This window comes from Cygnus atratus, chromosome 7 (assembly GCF_013377495.2).
Source record: "Cygnus atratus isolate AKBS03 ecotype Queensland, Australia chromosome 7, CAtr_DNAZoo_HiC_assembly, whole genome shotgun sequence".
Lineage (NCBI taxonomy): Eukaryota > Metazoa > Chordata > Aves > Anseriformes > Anatidae > Cygnus > Cygnus atratus.
Genome location: NC_066368.1, coordinates 37,621,604 through 37,645,795, shown reverse-complemented (window position 1 = coordinate 37,645,795; position 24,192 = coordinate 37,621,604). Strand labels below are relative to the sequence as shown.

The window sequence follows — 24,192 nt, the reverse complement described above, 5'->3', positions numbered from 1 at the left end:
TGTAAGCACAAAGCAGGCATTGTCTCAGCAATGCAGGATGTTCAAGGTTTCCCCCCTCCTCTGCCAAAACCCAGAGAGTTTTCCCTGGACTTCCTAGATAAGTGACTCCCTCCAGTGCTGTCTGGGGAGGCCAGAGCACACAGAACATTTTATACTACCATGTAGGTGACTTCGTACAAAACCACCGTGCGCAAGGATGGAACAGGAAATGCTTTCTCACTGCCAGAGTTTATACATTAATTGGATTTGGATGGTAATGCTACAAGTTCACACCTCAGCAAACCAGAGCCTTGGGATTTGCACCATGGAATGTGGCAGAGCTGCCTGGAGCCATGCAGGTGCCAGGAAACACTTCCCACTGCACAGGCAGGCATGCAAATTCTGTTTCTTGCCTGAAGACAGCAGGAGTCATGCACCAATTTAAACTTTCAGGGCTGGCCTTTTTAAATGCAGCTGTGTTACTAGGCTAGTATTTGTGTTCAGCAGGGTCTGAGCAGCTATTCTGTGGGAAGAATACTTTAGGATTAGTACTATAAAGGAGAAAAACTACGATGCCCCTTACCACAGCAAACTGTTTGTTGAGCTTCATCTGCTCAGCCAGCACAGTGACGTTGTGGAAAAGATGAGGCTGCATGTGACTCCACATGTGAGGGAACCACCAGAAATCCTTCCTGTGCTTGAGCAGCATGTCATCCCCTTCATCTTCCTCATCTGTACCTACAGAGAGCAGAAAAGGAAGTGTAAAAACACAAAGCAGAAGAGGGGCTCCATGTTTCTAAGCAGCAGCTAATCCCCTGCAATGCTGAGTCTTCCCAACAGAGACTCAAGATTTAATGTGTTATGCACACACCGGGAGCAAGGCAGGGAGCTGCCAAAAACTGCAAGTGCTAGAAGAGATGCATCAAATCTGTCAAAAGCCACTAGAGAGTCACATGGGAATGTGCCCCATACATTGCCATAGCACCATGCAGCAACTGCAAACACGTGGGCTGTAAAGAGGTGTGGGGACAAAGAGATGCCAGGAGCTTGCTTACCTGTGTGGTAGAATTTCCCTGAGAAGCCCAGGTTGAAGGTGAAATTTGGGACTAAAGTTCTCAGCTTATTCTGGGTGCTCAGTAAAGCCTGTTTGAATTAAAGGAAAAAGAAATGATCATACTCAGTTGTTCTGTAACATTCCTCTGAGCTCTGCTGGCGCCCAGTTCAGCCTGAAGTGTCACAGGGGATGGGGCTAAGGCACTGTGACCTGTGGGTTGGAGCAGGGTAACCAAGGGTTCCACATACAGAGCCTCTACGTGAGGTACCACCTTGCCCTACTGAACGCTGCCACTTTAAAACCACAGTCACATACATCCCCCACTCATGCTCTCCACCTCACTGTAAAGGACCCAGAGTGTCTGTGCTAAGGCAAAGGGACAAAAATCTCACCTCCATGGAACAGGCAATCTTCCGAGGCTCAACCTCATCACTCCCTCCCTCCCCTTGTGGGCTGGGACCTTGCTATTGAACCCATGACAGAGAGGTATCCCTGGCTCTGTGTCCCTTGAAAGAGCCAAAATCCTTTTACAGCAGTAAAGTTTCCTGGATTCTGGACAGAAAGCCTTGGGGGAGCTGACATTCACAGTCATGTCATCTCCTGCAGGTTCTCTCTTGCTCACTTCTGTCTGCTTTAAATGTCTGAGGTAATTGTTACAGCCAAAGGGAAGGAGCCCTGTGCCCCAACCACAAGGTCCAGCACACAGAGTAAGACAGCAGACAGACTTGACAGAAAAAAAGCAGCTCAGTGTGCAAGAAAGACATAAACTAATTCCAGCCAAATTTCTCTTGTTATAAAAGAGTAAAAAAGTGCGGCCCTGAAATGCATGCTCTGCTACTACCTGTGTGCTTTGGGGAAACTGTCACTGATGGAGCTCCCTATGGGAGCAGTTCTTAATCAAACATGGATCTGGCAGGAGAGCTTGTTGGCAAGTGACAGAGGTGGTCCTGTCCCAGACAGTTACTTAGATTTTAATAGCTTTTCTAGAAAAGCAGTGGCTGCACCAAGGTGATGACCTCTCAACAGCAGACTTGGGCTAAATGCAAACATACAAACAACTTGGCACACAATACTGCAGAAAGCATACAGACTGCACAGAGATGGGCAGATCTTCCTTCAGAGCTGCCCCTCCCCTGCCTTACGGGGCAGAAAGGAGCACAGCAGAGCTGCCTTCACATGACTCATGCTCCGTAGGCGTTGTTTAGACACACTGCTCACTAGGTATGGAGGCTTTGGGGACCAGCCTCGACACCGACCTATGAAGGGTATCCTGAATGAATCACTGTTGTCACTAATGTTTCAAAATAGTGTTGACCAAGCACTGACCATCACATTAAATTAAAAATGATGGCATTGTAATTTACTTCAACAGCCCATCTACTACATGTGCATCTCAGTGCATCTCAGAGAAAGGTGCGTGGTGAACTACGTGGAGTGCTTTTATCCCAAGGCAGGCAGCCCGTGACCCAGCCCTCTCACACCTGGCAAGGTGGGAAGAGCAGACAGTTTATTTCTACAGTGCTGCAGACACTCTCAATGCTCACTGAGGGTCTGAAGTAACCAGGCTTTCACACTTTTCCCTAGAAGTACTTAATTGCTTGTTCCACCTCTCCACACAAACACATCGGCATCACCAAATGCAGCCTGGGACAAACTTGTAACAAAGATCCCCGCTCCTACATGAACACATGCCTACCACATCCTTATCCCAGTTCCCACCCTAGAGTGGTATTTTGAGGGATGGATGGCACATGACATCTCCAGAACCCATCACATGTGCATATGGGGCTTTAAAAGGTGGCACGCCAGCAGCACTCCTGACTGAAGCATTCCTTGCTGCACAAGATCCAAAATAAGCAATGGAAAGCCGAGTTCCCCTCCTGTAAGGCATGGCGACTCATCCTAGAACAGGGAGCACAGGCTAAGAGCTGTGCATTTCTCTACAGAGCAACACCTGCCTGCCCAGCTGGGTGACGATACCACTCCCGACGTGGGACCAGCACTTTGAACACATCGCCCAGTACCTTAGGCAGGAAAGTGCCACTTTCTTGTATTGCCCCCAGAGCTGTCCCAGGGCTTCCCCTTCTCTCTGCTGCCCTGAAAGGCACATCCCGTTCCTCAAGCTCAGGCAGGAAGGTGGAGGGAGGAAAGACAGCAGCTAAGAGGCCTAGCATTCCTCTGCACAGAGGGAGATTTAAAGCCTGTCTGGGGTTACCATGACGACACATCTGACGATAAATCCCAAAAAGCTGTGCTCTGGCAGGCAGCAATGCTTTGTGTCCAGGGAGGGACCCAAGGAGAGCCTGCGGAGACCTGCAGAGTCCTGCCCTCCTGGCGGGTGTGTTGTTAGTGGTGTGCCATCCCTGCATGGGTGCTGAGTCCTCCTCACGGCCACAGCCACAGGGTGGCACAGCTCAGGCCTGAAATAAATGTCTTTCCCCCACACGGGATAAAAGAGACTAAGGTGCCAAGCAAAATTTTTGGAAATTCCTTCAAAAAAAATGATGCATTCACTGTTCCCCAGCATATGGGAACGTGTCTTATGGTGAGACAAGGCAGTTGTGGGAATGAGCTAGGAAGATGGCACTTCTCTCTTCTGACACCTCTGTGCTCTGTTTCTCTTCTATAAGGAAGGATGAATATGATCCTACTAATAATATCTTACAGGTGACTCAAGTGGCATTTCATTTGTATCCATAATGTGCCCTGAGATTCTTAAGTGAAAGGCAATCAAGGAACGTGGAGTACGCTATGCATTAGGATACAAAATAACTAGCCAGATGCAAACAGATCTTCAGGTCCATATTTAAGGCATTTGGTACTGGACACAGAGCTATTATTTTAGTTGTCCTCCATCTCTAAACAGGAAAGTTTCTTACCCTAGAAAATCACCCTCCCAACCCCTCCAAGTATTTCTGTTTTCTATCTTCCATTCCGAAAATCCTCCCAAGAGGTATGCATGTCCACCAGCAAGCCCTTCCCTATCTCGGCTCCCTGCTAGAAACGGAGGAAGGCTCACCCCAGGAGGAAAAGATGGGGTCTCCAGGAGATTCCCAGAAAAGCGCTGGCCACCAGAGCTCATAAGCCACAGCCACCAAACGCCAGACCGACTTCCCACTTGTCATATCCTATCGGAGTCTATCAGCTGGCATCAGTAATATAGGGCTCAACTTTAAGCAACTCTGCTTTTTTAGCTATGAAATTTTTATCTTCCAAGAGTGTTTGCAGTGATTTTAGCTGCTTCATACCAACCCTGAATATTAACTCCCCTATCTCAGATCTCTCTAGAAAGCAGCAAAAGAAAGGTGGGAAACAAGGATGAAAGGTAGATCCTGGGAAGAGAGGATACCATGAGTTTAGGAAAACAGTACATGGATAAATGAAGAGGAACAGGATAAAAAATGGAAGGAAAAACCAAAGTGCTTTGACATCCCCTCCTCAACTGCTCATGCAAAGCATACTAGGAACGTGTTGCAGAAACACCTTTTCCATAGGAACTGCCCCTATGGACAGCAGCACATTCTCAGAAGATTTCAAAAAAGATTCTCAGTTTTTCTACAGTTTTCTCACTGCCTGGCAGTAGCACTGGCATAGCTCAAAACAGTGCTGTCAAAGGTGAAAGCATTCATGGTGCTGGTGTTTTTACCTCCCCTACAATGCCAGAATAAAGCAGTTAGAAACTGCTGAGTAATTCCATTTCAGGTAAGATCATTAGACGCACTTTAGAAAGGCAAGAGCTGGCTGACTGCCACCCTTACTAGATTCTCTTCCAGCCTCACCATTTTATAACCCAAAGTGAAATGACTGTCCTCAACTTTCACTGAACTTGCTCTCAGATTTGCTGGGAATGATTGCTCACCACTTATCATAGAACCACAGAAGGGGTCGGGTTGGAAGGGACCTGAAAGATCATCTAGTTCCAACCCCCCTGCCGTGGGCAGGGATACTAATTTACACTGTTACTGAGATTACCTCCAGAGAGGCAAAAAATCTACTTAGTTTGCTTTCCTCGAACCCAAAGCAGACCAGGAATAATCATAAAAGCCAGAACCTTTTCCATTAGAAACGGCTAAGTCTTTGTTGGCCAGTTCCATGGAGGTTTGGTAAATTCTGAGGATTATGATTTTACAAGAGACTGAATGTGGAATAATTGATAAGAGAAGGTACTTTCCAGGATTTTTTTTTTTGTTGTTGTTGTTAATTACGTGCAGCTCAATCCCTGGTAAATTTTACAAGGAAAAAATATTTTCCTTGTGCAACTTCCAACTGTTTCACTTCAATTCAGGAGTGCAAGTTCTTGCTCCAGCCCTTCAGCAGAAACAGGAACTCAAGGGGTTATCATCTTTAAAGTAAAAGCAAACATGATTCCTTTTTTCTTTTGAAAGATAAAAAGCTGACCAGCCCTCCTTTAAGCATCACAAATGAAAACATCTCTCCTCTCACTGAGGACATCTACCACAGGCATGCATCTGATCAAATTATATTTAGCATTTTCTTTTAATAGTCATTTTGTCTGGGAAGCTCTTTGAATGTGGACCTGCATATGGCAAACAGGCTCATTGGGATAGCAGAGTCAATTTTATACCTTCACACAACCTCCAGTCTTCTAACTGCTGCTACCCTGACCACTGTAATCTGAGCTTTAAGGAGCTGCGTGTTGAGATAGCAGCCCTGAAACACAGCTTTCATATAAAAGGCCAAAGAAAATGCCAGCTGTTTTGTCACTATTATATTCCCTTCTCTCCCCACAGCGAGACACTATCAACAAATCCATGTCGTTATTTCTCGCTTTTAAAAACTAAAAATTCATTAACCTCTCGTGGCTCTGCAATTGGAGAGCTTCTTTTAAATGGATAAATCTGGGCTTTATCTGCTTTACCCGAGATTCTCTGCTTACTGATCACAGATTATTCCTCCGTTTCACCCTGTTAAAACCCAAACAAAGCATTTTTTCGAATTATCTTGTCTGGGTTTGTTTTTAAAATCACTAGAATGGCCTTTGCCCAAAGAGCCGTGGCCAACTATCTCCTGTTTTCTCACACTGGTCTGTAACCCACACAAACACCACAGAGGTGGGAATCTCTGCAAGTCTGGGCTAGAGGGTGCAAGATAAGATTGTGATCCTTCAGAAAATGTGCTTTCAGAGCATTTTAACATCTGAAAACACAGGGGCACTGTAGTGAAATTAAGAAAATGTTAGCATTTTTCTTTAAAGGAGTATTACATAAAACTGTTCCATTTTTCTATACTTGCCTGTTTGGGAACACAGAGTTATGTCAAAGGTGGTTGTAAAGGATTATTAAAGAATGGAGCAAGTAAAATAATCAATGTATGCAACTAGAGTTGCTTCAGGTATGCAGCTTCAAATGAATTGAAAAGATAATGCTAGCTCTAAACACAATACAAGGGCTTCCTTTTCCCTAAGCTAAACTTGGGATCAGAGCCAGAGCTTAGTATATCACACCTGAAAAAATTAAGTTGAGCTGAGAGATACATCTTGCATGGACATGTAAAAAAATGTAGAAGAACTTAAAAAACAAAACAAAACAACAAAAGTACAAGTGAGGTGTGAGTGCTCTTGGGAACATGTTGTGGATGAGGTTCAGTTCAAGAAAGGGGATACACATACAAAACATTATTTTGTTTATACCTTTGCCCCAAATGTTCTGTGCCCTTGGTAGAAAGAATACCGTGTGCTTCATTTTGAAGTTGTTCTGGAAATACGCTAAGGCAGCTGCTATCACAGCCTTGTTTGCCATCATGGCTGGTGCCATCCACTCCCTTATGGGCTTTACAGGCTTCAAGCTAAGTGTATTCCATATGTTAAAGAGGATACAGGACAGACCATCACAGGCATCCTCTTCCTAAATTCAGAGATGCCAGCTACAGGTCCTACAAAGCAAAATGCTCCATTTAAACCTGCAAAAAAACTTGTTAAGAGTATCACATACTGTGCCTCAGCATCTTTGCAGGTTACTTCTCTGTGTCTAAGATGATAAAAATTGTAGCAACCAACTCTTTCACTCAAATTAAATGCAACCTTGACATTCCTGGCATACCACACACATTGGCATTTTATCTGGGGCCTGTGATTTTCTGGGGATTTTACCTCTACATCAGACACTTTCATGCGAGTGCCCTCTTTTCCCACAAATATATCATCAATGTCGACGAGGAGATAGCGATCAAGTGTGAGACACAGGCGCTTGCCAGTCAAGTAGGCAATGGCATCCACGAAAATCAGTTTGTGCAGCCAGAAATTGAGGTTATTGCCAAAGAGAACCCGCTGGATCCCATCGTGCAGACCCAGGTCCTGCACCACCGTGGCATGTAATGCTTTGTGGGTGGCCAGGTGAGCAATGGACTCTGAGGACTTGGTGCTGGCCAACAGCACCGGCTCGTAGGTGCTGTGGTTTGACTGGAACACGGTCCAGTCATCGCCGGGCAGGGGACCCTGCTCCACCTCATTAGCCCGGGTGACGTAGAGCAGGGGAGCACTGGGGTTGATGTGGTAGTCCCGCAGCCCCAGGTTGGAATGTAGGAAAAGGGGGAAACCCTTGAGCTGTGCACTGAGTAGGCTGTTCTCGTTGGCTTTGAAAAAGCCTATAATCCCCACTCCATACTCTACACAGTATTTGTCCAGCAGCTCTCGGTTCCAAGCATCCAGATTCACATATTTGAGGATATTCTCATAGATAATAAGAGCATAGCGTCCCCTATCTTTGTCTGTCAGGGTGGGCATATCCCCTTTGCCAGGGGCGATCTCTGTCCTGTATTTAAACCGGCTAGATTCCAGGATGGCAACTATTTCCTGCCCCAGCTGGGAGTAAATGCTTTCCACGAAGACGAGCACCACAGGATCTGTGCGGGAGGTGTCCACAGATTTCGTAAGCCTCCAGCTGGCCTGCGGTGGGATCAGGACGCGGTGCTGGTTGCTGCAGTCACTGAAGGGCAGGGGTGGCGGCTCCTTGATTTTGGGACTGTTGGTGACGTAGTAAGCCAGTATGCACATGGAGATCAGGCTGAAGGCAATGAGCAGCAGGATCAATCTGTGGAGCTCCAGCTGTCGCACGTGCCGCACTACTTTCCACAACTGAATCATGGTGAGGCGGGCTGCCCACCCCCTCCTCACACCCTGCACTCACGTTGCTCTTGCAATCTACAGTGCCGCCGTGGCAGTACCCAGCAGCAGCTTGCAAAAAAGAAAGAGCAGCTGCAGAGAGAGACAAAGCTAAAGCAAACAGCTACCAGGCTAGACTCCCAGGGATCTGCCATTTATCTCAAGTAACCATGGCCCTCAATTCCCATCGCTCTTTTGTGTGCTTCCTCCTGTTCTTCTCCTCTCACTCACGAAAGTCTTTTGGAGGAGGGAGGTTTCCTGACTCTTGTCTCCAACAGCAGATCAGTCTGTCATTCTGTGCACAAGCACTTTCAGCTCAGCCTTCCCAGGTGTCCCGTTTCTCATTTAGCGGTTTTGCATTCACATGATGGCACTTTCTCTTTATATCCTGCAATTCAAAAAGAAAAAGTCAATTCTCAGTATGGATTCATGGTATTTAATGTGCTTGAAATGAAATGGCAAGATCAGTAGGTGCAGACCTGTTCCCTGGGAAGTGACGCACACCTTTGTACAGGAGCTTGGCAGAGCTGCAGAACAACCATCAGAGCCTCTGCAAGAGGCACGGGGACTCAGCACTCTCCTTGGGTGAGGTTCTCACACACCACAGCAAACAGAGCCAGGGTATCTAGCCTTCCCTGACTCCTCTTTATGCCACTGAGCACATGATATGAACCCCTTTTATTCTAGCTTAGATTTCAAAATTAACAGAGGAGGGGAGAGCCTCACACTGTCTGTCTTGTCCTGTTCTAGCAATGATGTGTGGTTCCCTAGGCCCCCAGGATATGGATGTCCTGAACCCAGCAGGATGCTTCAAATTCCTACCAGCATTCCTGCCCTACAGCTCCCGATTTCTGTGGTTCCCACATGCTCTATGAGACTGCCTCACTTCTCCCGGGAACTCATGTTGTACCAGGGCTCTTGAAACACTGCTCTGGGGATGCATCGTCCCCCGGGCACCACTGGAGCCAGGGGCACGGGCTGCCGGACACTGCATGGCTCGCCACTGCCAGCTGACCCAGCGGCAGGTGGAGAAGGAACACCTCCTGAAACCTTCCTCGCCTTCTCACCCGCCACTCACGTGAAAGCTTCGTGTTACAAAGCTCTCTCACCTCCTGCCTTGTGTTTATGACAGCAGACTATTTCACCATGTGTTTTTATGTTTCCACAATAAAATGTTCAACAAAGCCAACAAACACCAACCCATCTAAAACATAAACATGAGGGAAAGTGACTAGATTGCCCCTTGGCTTGAAAATAAATTAAAATCACTGTGTAAGTTTCTACTACCTACAGCAGTAACACCCAGGTGTGCATTACTCGGGACCCAGGCCTATTTTTGGTGAGCACCTGCTGCTCCTCCCGGCACAGGCAGGTCTGAGGCCAGAGCAAGAACACCCTGTATACCAGGCCCTGCTCACCAAGTCAGCTGTGCCGACAGTGAGCCCTCCGTAGCACTTTAAAACTTCTCTCAAATCTCTCTTACTCGCACACCCACACTCCTGCAGACGTGCTCCACCACATTCGGTCCTTCTAGCCACCTCCTCAGCTGGCATAGCTTACAGCACCAGGAGGCACAAGGGCAACAACAAGTACTACCAAAACAGTTCATCACCTCTTCTCCATTCCTCCCGTTTTTGAGCCTTTTTATTACTATCATTCTGACAAACAAATAATATGAAAAGACCAGCTCTTCCATGAGCTTCAGACAGACAGAAGGTTTTTTATGTCGTGAGGGTTTTAACAACTAGCTCCAACAGAAAAGAAACCACTTGTGAGATAGATGCTTATTTTGTAATGTGTATCACTAAACAGAAAGAAATCCTTCTGACTCAGGGAAAAGATCAGTTCACAGATGAGGCCAGAAGTCCCACTCTAAAGATTCCCAACTGACTCTTTTCCAAACCTTTGGTACAGCTTGAAGCAGAGAAAAAGAAACAAGCACATTTTATATGAAATGATATAATATTGCTAACTTTGTGACATGGGTGGCAAGTAGTCAGAGTACTCTTTATACAAGCCTTATACTGATCACCAAGTGTTATCTACAACAACTTCTACTCTACAAGCTCAGAAGAGCAGGTACTGGCTTGTTTAGCACACAACAAAACCTTAGCCCTGATTAGGGCTTCAGAAAAGCCACAGTCTGTAAATATAAAATATATTACATGCTATGTGCCATTGGAGAACTTGAGACACAGCAAATCTTATTGCAGGTCACACTGCAAGGCAGCAAATGAATAAAGGTTAAAAAAAAAATCTGTTTCCCAGATTCCAAATGGATCGAGTCTGCATCCCCAAATGGCCATCTCCAATGACAGAGCTGGCTTTGGAAGTCCAGCTCGGCAAGCAACAATAAGCTGTGATTTCTTCAACCCAACCAACTGACCGTCTTTCAGTTTTTTCTCTACATACTGTTAACCTTTTACTGGAAAAAGGAAAGAGAGAGAGGAAGTAATTACTAAGGGGGAAAGTAAAACAACAGAATTCAAATTGATTTTTCCTTTTTTTTGGGTTACTGAATTGATAACTGATTTTGAATGCACAATGCTCTACACTGAGTGCAGGACATGGCTCATAATTCCAGTTCAAGTCAATGCAGACTGCCAGTGTGCCAGCCTGGTATCCAAAAACAAGTGCCACCTTTCAAAAGCAGGCAGGGGAATAACCTTTGAACCTCCACCATGAGTTTTTCCCGCCCCACTGACTGTGCAGAAGGCGCCAATGTTACCACCAGAGCTCCAAAGTCATGTTCTCACTGCAGAGGCAGCAGCGAGTAGAGGCAGAATTTGGCAGGGCAGATGCAGGTTAGATAGAAACACGTAATAAATGCTCTATCTTTTTATGAGGTGAGTTCTGTACAAGACACCCCATACACACAGCTCCAGGCACATCACTTGCTATAAGAAGCAGTCTTCATTCTACTGCTGTGCAATTAATTCTTAGAAAACACTCCACTCAGATTCCTACGTACTCAATTTTGACTGAGAACACTGAGAGCTGTAAGTCAATGTCTTCCCAAATAGCTCACATCTTTTTTGTTTTTAATCCCATTATATGAAATAGAATAATTAGACTACTTTGGATTCCCAGATAGATTCACGATCTTCACATGTATTACACAAGAAGTTGTTTTTACAGGAGAAAATAATGTAAAGAGGGACTTAAAAGCTCAGGAGCCGATGTGTTGCCTGCAATTTCCAAGCAAGTGCTTCCTGGGTGGAATTTCTAATCTAAACACCACTGTAACAGTAAGAAAACTGTACCGATCTGCATGAAAAGCATACCGATCTGCATGAAAGCCTGGCAAAGTCCTATAGTACTTCTATGATGCTACCCTCACAGTCTCAATCTGGAAACCACTTCTCTTCTCTGGTTACACTCGCTCACCTCTCCAGCTTCATTTTTAGCATTGAACTGAGTCTCTGTTGTACAAAGAGCTGAAGCTTCAGATTCCTGGTTATCAGTTCAAAGATGAAAAAGACAAGACAACCGGATTATTCTGTAGAATAAGGATGAAAGTAGAGTTTAAGCTAGGCTGCTACACCTGCAGTGCCCAGCTGAGGGGCAAGAGGGAGAGGAAGCCCTTTTGCTGAGCACTTCTGAATCACGGCAGTGTTTTGATAACAATGACTCCATTCAAGCCTCTAGCGAAGCTCCCAAACAAGCCCCCATTTGTTACATGGGTAAGCTCAAAAAAACAAATAAAAAAAAGGCCTGTATCAGATTGCTACTCAAAAATCTGTCAGCTCTGATCTCTTTAACAAGGCTTCACAGCCAGAGGGCATGCCAGCTGGCACAGTATGCATTAAGCTCTTTGGGGACCGCATCAGCTCGTTTAGGTTCAAAGAAAAAAAAGTAACAAAACAAAAACACCAACCAAAATTTATATTAAAAGTTAAGAGACGTCAGAAACCACCCATAAACAAAATACAAAGCCCTGAGAAATCTATACTGGAAACAACACAAAACAAAGAAACAAACAAAAAAACATCACACTGAAAAATAATCCCTCCTAAAGAAAACAAAAATACCTGGCTCCTCTTTTGAGATCACACTCCTTGGAATCCAACACCACAAAACCTTCAAGTTTACAGATAAATTAAGGTCCTCTCCAAACGCCTTTACTGCAAGCTCGCCAGGACTGCCCGAGTGCAAACGGCAGGAGAAGGCAGTCAGAACGCATAGCGAGGAGGAAGTATTTCGTTGGTGTAAGGATGCAGGCTCAATGGGCTCCCGTCCTACCAGGAAAGTAGCACTAGATCTGAGAGCATCAATTCCTTTGTCGGCTATCTCACAAACCACCAGCATTCAAACAAACGCTTTATAAAACTTAGATGCTCTGTTTCCTAGTGATATACAATGTTAATGTGAAACACTAACCATTTTGTGAATTATCAGCTGCTAAACCACTTGGCAACTGATGTGATATGAAGGTAAGATAATAATCAGAATTGTGTGGTTTCAGTGTCTGATCTCCAGATATTTCCAATGCCTTGAAATTATCATGGGGATAGTAAAAATGCTCAAGCCCAGTCAGTACTCATCCAGAACCAATGAGCAGCATATATTCGGGGCTGCTGGTACGCTCATGACAAGGCACATAGGAGATAGTGGATGTCATATGACACATTTATTAAGAACTTCTGTCATACAAGCTCCCTCCTAGCTGAGCCCCAGAATGTCTTACCACCCTAAGACCCAGCATCATGAGTACACTTCCCCAGCTCTTTTATTACTTAGAATATAACCCAACTTTTCTGTAATGCACAGTGGCAGGACCTTGTTCTTGTCCACAACTGCTCTAATTCAGAGGTCTTTCTTCTATGCTTCCTGTGAGACAGTTGTTGCTTTGGACCCCAGAGGGACTGCAGTAATTGAGTTACACAGTAATCAGAGGAGGAATCTGATTGATTTTCCATCCCGTTCCATTTCAATGGTGTAATCATGACACAAAGTTCCTCACTTGCCTGCTTCCCTGTGAGACACTCCAACCTCTCCCTTGTCTGCAGTGATAGCCATATGCCAGGCCTGCAGGTACAGCCCCACTCTCCTGTGAATGCGAAGTATCTGGTGACATCAGCAGAGCACCGTGAGCCATGCTGCAAGCCCTCAGAAGGAAGAGTGATGGTTGTATTCCATATACTGGATTAAAAAAATATACTGTGGAAGTTACAGCCACGTTGCAATGTAATTGCCAGCCAAGCTCATATCTGGGCTCTGGGCGTGTGCTTCAGCTGGCATTCACTGCCAGTGAAACCCTGTGGTGAGAGACTGCCCGAAGAGTACCAAACTCAGATCAAAGAGGTGAGAAACACTAATGGTGCCTACACTGCTCCGACAGATCCACTTGGAGCCTTGAGGCAACGCTCTGCTCTGCTTAGGCAAGTCCCCATGCAGGGACAGGCCTCTCCTGGTACAGACCTGTGGTAAACAGGAAAGCTGCCAGCTGGCCAGCCGGCTTGATACCCATCAGCCTGATATGAGGAAAAGACCTGTGCAATGAAGTAGTAATTACTTTTTTTTTTTTTAATTATCTCCAGACAGGTGTGCAACTTCACACCTTCTACAAGAGCAACAAACTGCAGACCTGAATAAATTAAAACAAACAAACCAACCCCAAACCCACAAAAAACTTGAGCCTTCAACAGTTGCTGATACTACCTACTTAACACAAATAATATGCAGCTATGTAAGTGTTCTGGTAGTGGAAGAACCCACAGCAGGCTGAGCTTTCCATGAGCTGAGGGGATGTAACTGGTCTGCTTCTCTAACGCACCTGCTCCTATGAGACAAAGGAGGCACTTTCCTCAGAGATGCCCGAAGGGGCACCCCCAGTTCTTTCTTTCATGTGCTACTGAAGCTCTAATACCCAGCCATCAACCCACCACAAACACTTCACAGTTTTGACCTGGACTTACTTTTTCTTCTGTTCCGTGCCTCTTCTGACACCTGCATCTACACACACTCCAACCCTAGGGCTTTTCCCAAAGCAAGTAATGACACAAGATGCCTGCTGTGGGATGGAGAACTAGAGCGAGCGCAGGTTCAGTGCCTGCCACACAAGGGGCACTCCAGTCCCACCCAGATGACAAGTGAGTATCTCAGCAACCCCAAATGGTGGGACCATCTTCAGCCTCCTCTTATGTCAACCAGTTTGCTCTATCATGGCAGAACATCTTCAATGCAACTGTGAGAACAGGAAATAAATGCAGTTCCTTCTGCATTAGATATGGACACGGATCTAATTTCCATTCCCTTGTGCACCCTGCTTATCACAACGCAGATAAATGATCCTGCTGCAGAGAGCAAAATGTTTTCTCTGATGTCTTCTCCTAAGTAATTCAATCCAGTGGGGAAACAGTCCAAGTGTGGCAAAAAGAGGACAACTTAAAGTTAACGTGTCTCAGAGAAATACAGAATGTACATTCCTAAAGTTAATCTACAATAGCTATGAAAGCAGCCTATCTGTTCTTCCTTTGAGCTATACATTAAAAATTTCACCTCAATTAGCAAGAGACTAATCTATATTCAATCGCTTCAGGTAACACATAGGAACTCATCTTCTCTTCTAATCTATTTTATCTAGGAACATATGACAGCAGGAACCAACTACAACAGTTTTAGTACCTTTATGCTGAAAGCTTGTCCAAATTAAGACCAGAAACATGCTGTAAAAGTACGCTCTACCAAAGTATAAAGCCTTAGAAAAGGCTCTTTTACTTACCTGTTCTCATATATTTGAACATGGACAGTATTTGGTGGACTTCTAAACAGGACATGTTCCCTGCCTGTGTACAGCAGCTCCCTCCCTGCCTTCTTTCAGCTGAGATCTTTTATTCAAGAGACTTCCATCCCATGTAAAGCTAGAAGCACATCTCCTAGAATTTGTAGTTTCAAATATTCGGTTCACTATTACCTTGGTGAGATTGAAATAAGTAAGTTTTCCAGACTCAGAAAACAATTATTTTTTTTTTCTTGGCTATTCCAAGACAGCTTTTAACACAGTGCATACTCACTTTCAGAAAAAAGGCAGAAAAGGCAATAAAAGAAAGCTATAAATCTGGCTTAGGAAAGGCAAAATGAGTAAATAAGCAAACAGAAGGAGAGTGGAACAGGTAGAAAAGGGAGAAAGGGAGGAGGACTTGAGACCTATGGAGATTACACTGACTGTCTACGACAGTGGTTTGGAAGCCTGGGTCTCCAAAGAACAGGAACAGATGCAAAGTGCTCTACTGCCCTTGCTAAACCTTTATGGCAGCCTGTGCATTGAAAATGATAATCTGTTTTTTTCACAAGGGTTATGGCAGAAATGGATCTTGAGGGGGAACTCTGCAAGGAAGACTGCTGGGGCCCTGCACACAGCAGCAGTCTCTGAGTGCCCTGACCAGCCTCCACCGGCTGACCTGTTAGCTGTACCCAAGTTCAGGCCCTGACATGAACTATATTACATGTGCGTTCTGCCTTGCCAACCTGAAGTTGGACCTACCTGGTGACTGTGGACTCATTTGGTGATCACTGGACTCTAGGATGAACCTGGTGGCTGTCACCAACTGCCTTCAGTTGTTTTGTTTGCATGCTGCAGGGCTGCACCGTCACTGCTGAGGATGCTGCCCATGCCAGCTTCTCATCCTGCCTGCCTGGCTCCCATCTCCTCCTCCCTGGCGGAGCAGCCAGTGCTTGCTGCTCCCCGGCAGTCACCTCAGGCCATCTCCAGCCTCCCACCAGCACCACGCGGCCTGGCAACTGGGATGTGCACAAGCTTTTCCTCAGAATCACCCATGGCTCAAGGCTGATCTCCAAACCTTGCAGGAAAACGCAGCCAGCGTACATGCCAGGTCACACACCTGTTTCCCAAAGCTTCTCACACTTAGTTTGCAATGCATGAAGCAGCAGGAGAGAGTCTTACTAGAGAAACAGGCTGATAAGGAGTTGTGGCTATTGGTAGACTTCCTTGTCTTAATGTGGGTGGAATTAGTTAATTTTCTCTCAAACCGTTTGTGTTTGTAACTGTTACACAATCAGAGCACCACAGGCAATGCACACCTACTTCCACACCACAGTTTGCACTACTCCATGTTTACCACCGTGCTTAAACAACAATTTCAAAACCCTGCCTTCTGCTCCTCTTTGCAGACGCCTTGCTTTTTAGATGATCAATACAAACAAAATTGATGGTTTCAGATTAAATACACCTCAAATGTATTAATTCATTTAAAAGTGTTAGAGTAATTACATGCCACTAGTTCTTTACCATCCTCCCATTTTATAGACTTAATTGCTAAAGAGGGTGCTGAATGCTTACATTTTTAATTAGTCACCTGATTATGGATAGACTGTTTTTCTGCTCTAAAGTTGCATCTTTAGAATACTCCTTCATGCAGACTAAGACCAGAGGCCTCATTAACATCCTAATTAACAGTACTGACAAACTCAGAAACAAAAGCTGCCATATCTGCAATCAAATCAACCCTTTGATAAACTGAAGTTTTGTCAAGAAAGCTCAAGAATTTTAAGCAAGATGCACATCTCAATTAGGAACTGCAGCTGAAGACAAAAGGGTCTGGGTACTGAAAACTATTAGGTGCCCAGATATTGGTTGCAGAGACTAAGGCAGCTAGGTGGGAGCCATTTTTCCAAAACATGCATGTAGTAAAATTCCCAATAAAATTTATTAAGCTACTGAAAATCTGATTCGTTTTTCATTAACAAGAAGACTATTTTTGTCTTGAAATTATTTTTTCATGAATGAAATTTAGACTTAAAATCTTTATATTATATAAAATTATATAAATTTAAATTAAAATTATATAAAATTATATATTATATATATATTATATAAAATCTTTATATTATCATACTGATAATATAAAAACATATGCTTAACCCTCATGTAAAAATTAATTGGGTTAGTCTTGTATGCCACTTTGCAAGCTCCAGTAAGTACCTATAGAGTAAATTTAAATATGAGAATATTACTGTTTCACACATAGCAGTAAAATCTTAGGTCAGATATTAACAGAAGTGGGACTTCAGAAAATGAGCATTCAGAACACTATTATGAAACTTGGTCTAAAGCTATAATAATATTTTCAGGTGTTTTGCTTTTCTTTTTTAATAAATATTCAACTTGGTTCAGAAAAGTAAATTGAAAACAGATAATCCCAACAACTTTTCATTTTTATTTTTTAAATTGATAATCAGATTGCCTTGCACTCAGTTGGAAAAAGAAAGAACAGAATTGCCAGAAAAACAAAACTCTCTGCAGGTAGAAAGGTAAAAGTTCTCTTCTGCTGGTATGGTGAGGCATTCAGTAAAGAGAACCCACTTCTTTTAGTGCAGCCTGATAGAAGACATCCAGCCTATCTCCATGCATGCCTGTAAGAGCTTGTCCATGTTGGGAGAACAGCAGTCACAGCACTACAATTACCCCCAGCAGCAAAGCCATGCAATGACAGTACTAGTACTGAGCATCAGATTTGCCCATAGCCCTTTGTTTTCTACCACCATTTCATGCACGTTGGTAAACAGCTGAACTTCGCCTATACAGACCAGCTAGCTGACGGCACATGCTGTAATACAGACACTCACTTTCACAGTCTAGCAATTACCTTAAGATAAAACAGGGCTGTTCTTTAATAGCACACAGCTAAGAGTGAACTACAGCTTAGTGAAAAAATCTGCACTCAAATAGTAAGGAGAATTTATTAGTTATCATTGTATAAAGAGCTAATGTAAACAATACACCACAAAACAGTGGCAAATATACTCCTTATCCTGCAATATGTCATCTCTCACATAAAAAACATGATCCAGAACAACAAATACAGGACAGAAAGCACAGAGAGAGACAATTAGTCAGGTAAACAACTTAGAAATGATTGCTGTAAGAAACAGGTTCGCAAGAGCAGAGAGAGGGAGGGAGGATTTGGCAGCACAGACTGGGAGGCTGTTCCAGGAATAGGAGGCAGCATGAAACAAAGTGCAAAGCTGAGAGTAGGAGGAAGAGATAAAGGGAGGAGTGCACGGGGAGTCAGAGGGGAGTAGGAGAAAATGACAGCTCACATTGTTTAAGGAGACAGACACATAGCAGCTAAAGACAAAATTTGACTCAGACGTTAGGTCTAGCTGGCCTAACTTTACAAAAAAAATGGGTTGTTGAATAGCCAAAGGAAGCAGACTAAAAGATTAACATCTTCAAAGATGAATTTCCAGCAGAAATACACTACCATGCTTTCAGCTTACGGATTTAATGGTCCTGGAGGAGGGCTCATCCAGTCTACAAGGGTGAAGTTCAGCATGTCTTGAAACAACCCGGACACATTATTTCATCTATATCCTGACTAAAGCCACTGCTGGTTTGGTTGTGAAAATCGAGTACGCTTGCAGTACTAACTGCATTCATCTGCTTCTTTTGTCCAGAGAAAAGCACTGGGGAGAAGAAGTTGAAGACTGCAAAGGCAGGAAAGTTGCCCCAACTATGTTCTTACAGCACTTTCTGCTCTTTCAGGTGAGATCATTGCCCATAATCGGACAAAAGCAGTATTAGCAAGGTGCGCTAGCTGCCAGTGTAGATCACTTAAACTAAACACCACCCACAATAAAATATTATAAATGCTGAAATGCCCTGAAAATGCTCATTTCTGTTAAAGTCTCAAGTACATTTGCGCTAACTGATCCCAGCGAGATAATACTTCAAAGTTTTCAGATCACTTAACACTAAATCTTACACACAGTTGTGATGGGAGAGAAACAATCACATTTAGAGCATTCAAGTATTCAAACTTGACTTTGTAGCGACACTGTAACTAAATAATTCATGCTTTTTAGGAGCCCCAAATAAGATTAACACTGTACTTACAGAAAAGATTGTTACTTCTTTTTTTACTCTATATTGCTGCAAAAGGGAGAGGAAAGGTAGCCTGGGATGTCCAAACTGAATTTTATCTTCTTCATTGTAGCCAAAACAGTAATTAAATAATTTTTAGCTAGAGCAACTTTGAAGAGCTATAATTGTGTTACTAAAAAATACACCATGATAAACATCTTTTAAAATTTTAGACATTAAATTTAAAGTTAAATACACAAATTAATTTTAGCTCTAGTGGCACAGGTGCCACTGCCTGACACCCCTCTCTGCTAGGAGGTGGTGCAAATCCAGCAGCATCCCCTGGTCAGGAGAGCAGATGCACACATCCTCCTCCTTGGCCACACGGGGCTGCCAGTTGGACAAATGTGTTGGTCATCCCAGCTCCAGGAAACCCAGCGCTCGGTTTCAGCCTCTGGTTTCCCTCTGCTCAGCAGGGCAGCCCTCTGGCAGCAGCAAACTCCATCCAGGCAGTGCCCAGGGACATGGGGGTGAGGCTGTCATGCCATATGCTGCTACCATTCAGCTCCTCCCAGAGCTAACACAGGCGGACTGTTTTTGAACTCACACATACACTGAAGACCCAATTTTGTCCTCTTGTCCAGATGCAGACTTTCCAGGACATTCAGGGAGGAAGACTCTACAACTGAGACAGAACTGGGGGCTTCACGGTCAGGAGACCAACACTGGGAACTGACAGGGAAATTTCAGGGCCATTTTGGGCTTCTTTCTCTCCTTGAACAGCTACAGAAGGGGCGGAGGGAAGGGGAGCATTAGCATAGGAGACAACAGGGTGGGATATTAAAATCTTCAACTTCCCCTTTGCATGTTGGTCCACAAGCATCGGAAATGGCTTCAAAGACCATTTTTGAGACAGTGAGAACTCTTCTTTACCTTCCTTCTAGGAGGCAGCTAGATATCATCTTAAAGATAAAAAGCTAGGGAATTTGAGAGTAAGCCTGAGTTCAGTTCACTATTCCACTTTTAATTTGATGTGGTTACACATCGCCCGAACCTCATCTATAAAATGAGAATCAAGTTACGCAGGAAGACTATGAGCAGCAGTGCCTCAAGAGCACTTCTTGAACGTATCAGAATGAATTGTTATCCCAATGCTACCCATGTAAAACCTAAACGTCAAAGCAGCGATAAAGGTGGGATTGCCACCACTCACTGATCTATTCTAAACACTCCGGATAATGAGATTTGAGACAGAAAGTGAAAAATCCTCTTGCAGTTCTCAATTAGAAGAACGACTGTAACTTTGCTTTGCTTGTTTGCAACATAGAGGTTGGTCCATGAAAAGGGTGCAAATTCTTTTCCCCTCCACTCTATTTGCCAAGCTCTCATACATTTCTGTCTTTATTGCTGCTGTTTGCATCAAACAGGAACTGCACTCATTCAACAAGGGCCACCTCAGAGGTTAAACTGCTGGCGATGGCATTTAATTTATTGGCAAGGGAGGTGACAGTGAATTTATTTTAGGTCAAATTGCTTATATGAAGAATCACCTTGGACTTTTCAAATGCTAGGAATACAAACAAGCAGAGATATTTAAGTCCTCTACCTTCTTAGAGAGAGGTTCACTTTCCTTCATGATCCTAAACAGATTGATACCAATCGACCAACTTAACACACACAGACTGAACCGATGCCACAAACCCTATTCCTGAGTATCCTACCACTTCAGAGGAGACTCTTTAACTGGTCTCCTTATAGAAATACAAAAATCTCCCCTTATAGAAATCCAAACCAGAGCAGTTGTATAGGCACCAGTGGGAGACACTGGAGGTCTGTGTTACGTGCTCTCCCATACACGCCACCTCCCTAAGAAACATTTGCCCATCACACAAATATATTCTGCACTTGAATTTTCAGTATAAAAATGATTACTTACTCTGAAACAAAGCACACAATATGGAGTGGCCAGTAAGCATCACAGAAAGGCTGAAAGCCACAACATGCTAAAGCAGAGAGAGGTGAGCTTCTCCATTCGGTCTTTTTCAGTTCTAAAAAGGAGGGTGTCTGCATAACCTCAGCTCATACATGAGGCTAGGAAAAAGCAACATTATGCATCCTTTGCTGTACAATACCTAACTTTACAACCTTTTGTTTGGAAGAAGGCATCATACTGGATTGAAAGCAGCTTTTGAAATGGTAAGCAACAAAAATCCTTTGAGGAATATTTTGCATTAAAGATGGCTTCAAATTCACAGTGAAAGACTCCAGTACCAGCCATATTCTGAGAACAATGTGTGCTCGCTCTCTCCCAGCCCTTGTGCCTGGCTTGCTGGCTTCTACAGGGAGTTTGTTATTGCCCTGAGGGAGTATTAGATAATGAAGAGCTCCGAGTTTTTCTTTTGCTTCATGCCTGGGCTCATCCTAATATGTATAAGTAGGCTTAGCTTGCAGACTGTCTTTCTCAACCTCTTCCCCCTCCTGTTTTCCAGCAACCCAGCAACATTTTTTATAAATGAGCACTACCAATTGCCTCTCTTGAAACAAGTTTATTGAATCCATCACCTTATTTAGAGTGTTCCAGAGATGAAAATGAGGTTTGCAGCTCTCAAACACATCCGAGTGCTTTCTTTGCACTGGGTGACTCCATCATGAAGCATCAAAAAACAGGCACTCCTCTGAGTGGTAACTACTCAAGTACCTGCTCCAGTCCAGCACTGCGCCCTAGTTGGCACACTGTCCTGCTAGAAGGAAACTTCAGCAGGGGACAGACAGGTTTGTGGAATGAGATGTGACAACAGAGACCCATCTATACACACTGATGAGGTAATACCAGGCAGAACAGGAGCTCAGGCAACCAGACCTTAATTGTGGTTTCAGGCAAATGGCTGTGTCCACTCCTGAAATGCCTCTGACATGCCATAACATTTTACTAAGCACATGAAATGGTTGTTTTAGGATGAAGGACAGCAGTACCATTAAGGACTGTTCATTGTATTTCATCTAAAATGAACAGACTTGATACAGCGTTTCCGGATGGTTTAAAACAATGGAGAACATTTTTATGGAAAGATCATTTATATTTTTATAGCCATTTCTTTCAAATCGTCAAAGCAGAAAAGCCATATAGTAGGTTGCTTGTCAAATCCAGCAGTGAGTTATGACCCAAGATTCCTGGAGTTATCAGTATGTGACCTTTGACAGGTTACTTCAGCTCTGTATTGCTGAAATGCACCTGTCAACTTACACCATTTCATCCTCTCTTTGAGATTGTTGAATTTAATAGCATATAGAAAGGCCAGAGTCTTAAAATAACTATGATAACAGGGAAAAAAAAATCATTGCAAGCCTGAAACATCACATTGCTTAAGCAGAGAACACCATCCTTCCTAATCCTTTATGAGCTGAAGCTGGGGAGTGAAGGGAATTGAAAACGTCTCCTTTTCGCATAGTCACATTGTAGAGAGAAGGTTTTAGACTGCAGGAGCTGCATCTACACAGTAGCCTCATCATTTGACTACACTCATGACAGCAAGAGGAAGAAACTAAGACCCTTAAGAGAGGAGGCCCTGTGAGAAGTTTCTGGTCTGTGCTCCAGGCCAAGCTCTTGTTTCCTACATCTGCAGTGTTTGGCTGCATCACAGAAGCATCACTATTACCAGCATGAAATTGATGGGTTAATTGAAGAACATTTTTAAAGGTCCCAATCCTGTTTAGTGTGCCCTGATCAAGAGAATGACAGCTGCATCTCAGCTCAAGGGTCAGAAATTTCTTCATGACCAGAAAATCTTCAGTGTTCCAAGTGAATCTTACTTCCCAGGGAACTCAAAAATGAAAATCAAACACACTGTTAGCCAAATACCTTTCTTTTACTAGTTCCTGGTGAAAGGAAAAAGAACATTTACAAAAAAAAATCTATTCCTAATCTTTCAAGTTGCTTAATATTAACTAAGCACAACTAGCTTTGCTCTTGAGATGCAAATGAGATTTTAGATTGCCGTATGACAAACCACTAGAAAATGTGGTTGCATTAGTCCTTGGGGAACATACACGACATCATCTGATTTTAAAATGTTCTGTCTGTAATGGCTCTAACCTTTACAAAGATTTCATCAGTTACACCAGTATTGCTGATAACCGTTCAATTTCTGATCAGGTATCGAGGACATAAAGAAAGGCCAGGTCAGTACATATATTCAGCAGAACATGAGCATTAGTCTAGGCAAAGGCGTGCAGCAGTTATAACCAGCTTCCTTATGCTATTCCTGTGCATTTGTGAGCCATCAGCTCCTCACAGGCCAGATTTTGTCTTTCCCCCAGCACACTTCAGAACCTGACTGTAACCCATTAGCAAGGTTAGATGCAGAAACGTCCTATCACCATAACATGTCCCATCAGGGAAGGAAAGGGAGAGCAGTGGAAGGAGGAGGAGAAGGAACCAACAAAGAGCTTAATGACCAGAGAACATAGCAGGCATATCAGTGCGAGATACAAGCCCTGCCAACTCCACTTAGTGCACTGCCTAACAGTCAGCAAAGAACAGCTCCTCCATCCTCCTCTCAAAGCACTGTCCTTGCTGATGATTACTGGTTAAACAAACAGTCAAATAACAAAGCATGAAAGCAAACAATGTTTTCTTGTAACAGCCTAAGAAACAGTTAGATAATGAACAGCACACACAACTGCAAATACCCAAATTTCTACCTTTAAAAGCGATGTCCACAAGTGAAGTTGCTCTCTCAAAAGGGGTCTGACAGACAGCAGCCCAAGGAAAGACATGAGGCTAAAGACAAAGCAAGGGGAGTGGAAAGCCTGAGAGCTGCTCTTCACAAAAATCATAAATAAAGTAAGCTGGCCTTTCCCAAGAAGGGCAGCTGGGCTGCACAGTTGGTAGATGGCTGAACCATTAGTAGTAGCAGTGGCTGCCTTCCCTTCACTCAGTGTTACCAAAATCTCTCAAATCATTTTGAAAACCTAAAAATACAGGAATTTTAAGTACAGACAAATGGAAAAATGTAAATAAATTCACACTAAAAAAGAGCAAATCACTGCTGAGCCAAACACACACCATTAACCACTAGCTGGTGTATCACACTGCATCTACAGGTGGGTGGTTGGCAAAGCACAGTCCCACATAAACAGTCTAAAAGCACAGCAGCTTTCTCCCCAGAAACTATCTTGCCTTGCAGCTCCCCTCTGAAAAGCTTCCATGTCACT

General features: G+C 43.9%; 1 protein-coding gene across 5 annotated transcripts in view; it reads right to left on the bottom strand.

Moving 5' to 3' along the window:
- Nucleotides 1–24,192, bottom strand: part of NDST2 (N-deacetylase and N-sulfotransferase 2) — a 135,244-nt gene that overhangs the window by 16,431 nt on the left and 94,621 nt on the right. For all 5 annotated transcript variants that reach the window (XM_035545254.2, XM_035545245.2, XM_050712104.1 and 2 more), the window contains 3 exons: nucleotides 7,143–8,541; nucleotides 1,035–1,122; nucleotides 563–717 (listed from right to left, as the gene is read on the bottom strand). In XM_035545254.2, coding sequence (XP_035401147.1) covers nucleotides 563–717; nucleotides 1,035–1,122; nucleotides 7,143–8,135 — 1,236 coding nt within the window. In that variant the 5' untranslated portion in view covers nucleotides 8,136–8,541. The remainder of the gene's footprint in view (nucleotides 1–562; nucleotides 718–1,034; nucleotides 1,123–7,142; nucleotides 8,542–24,192) is intronic.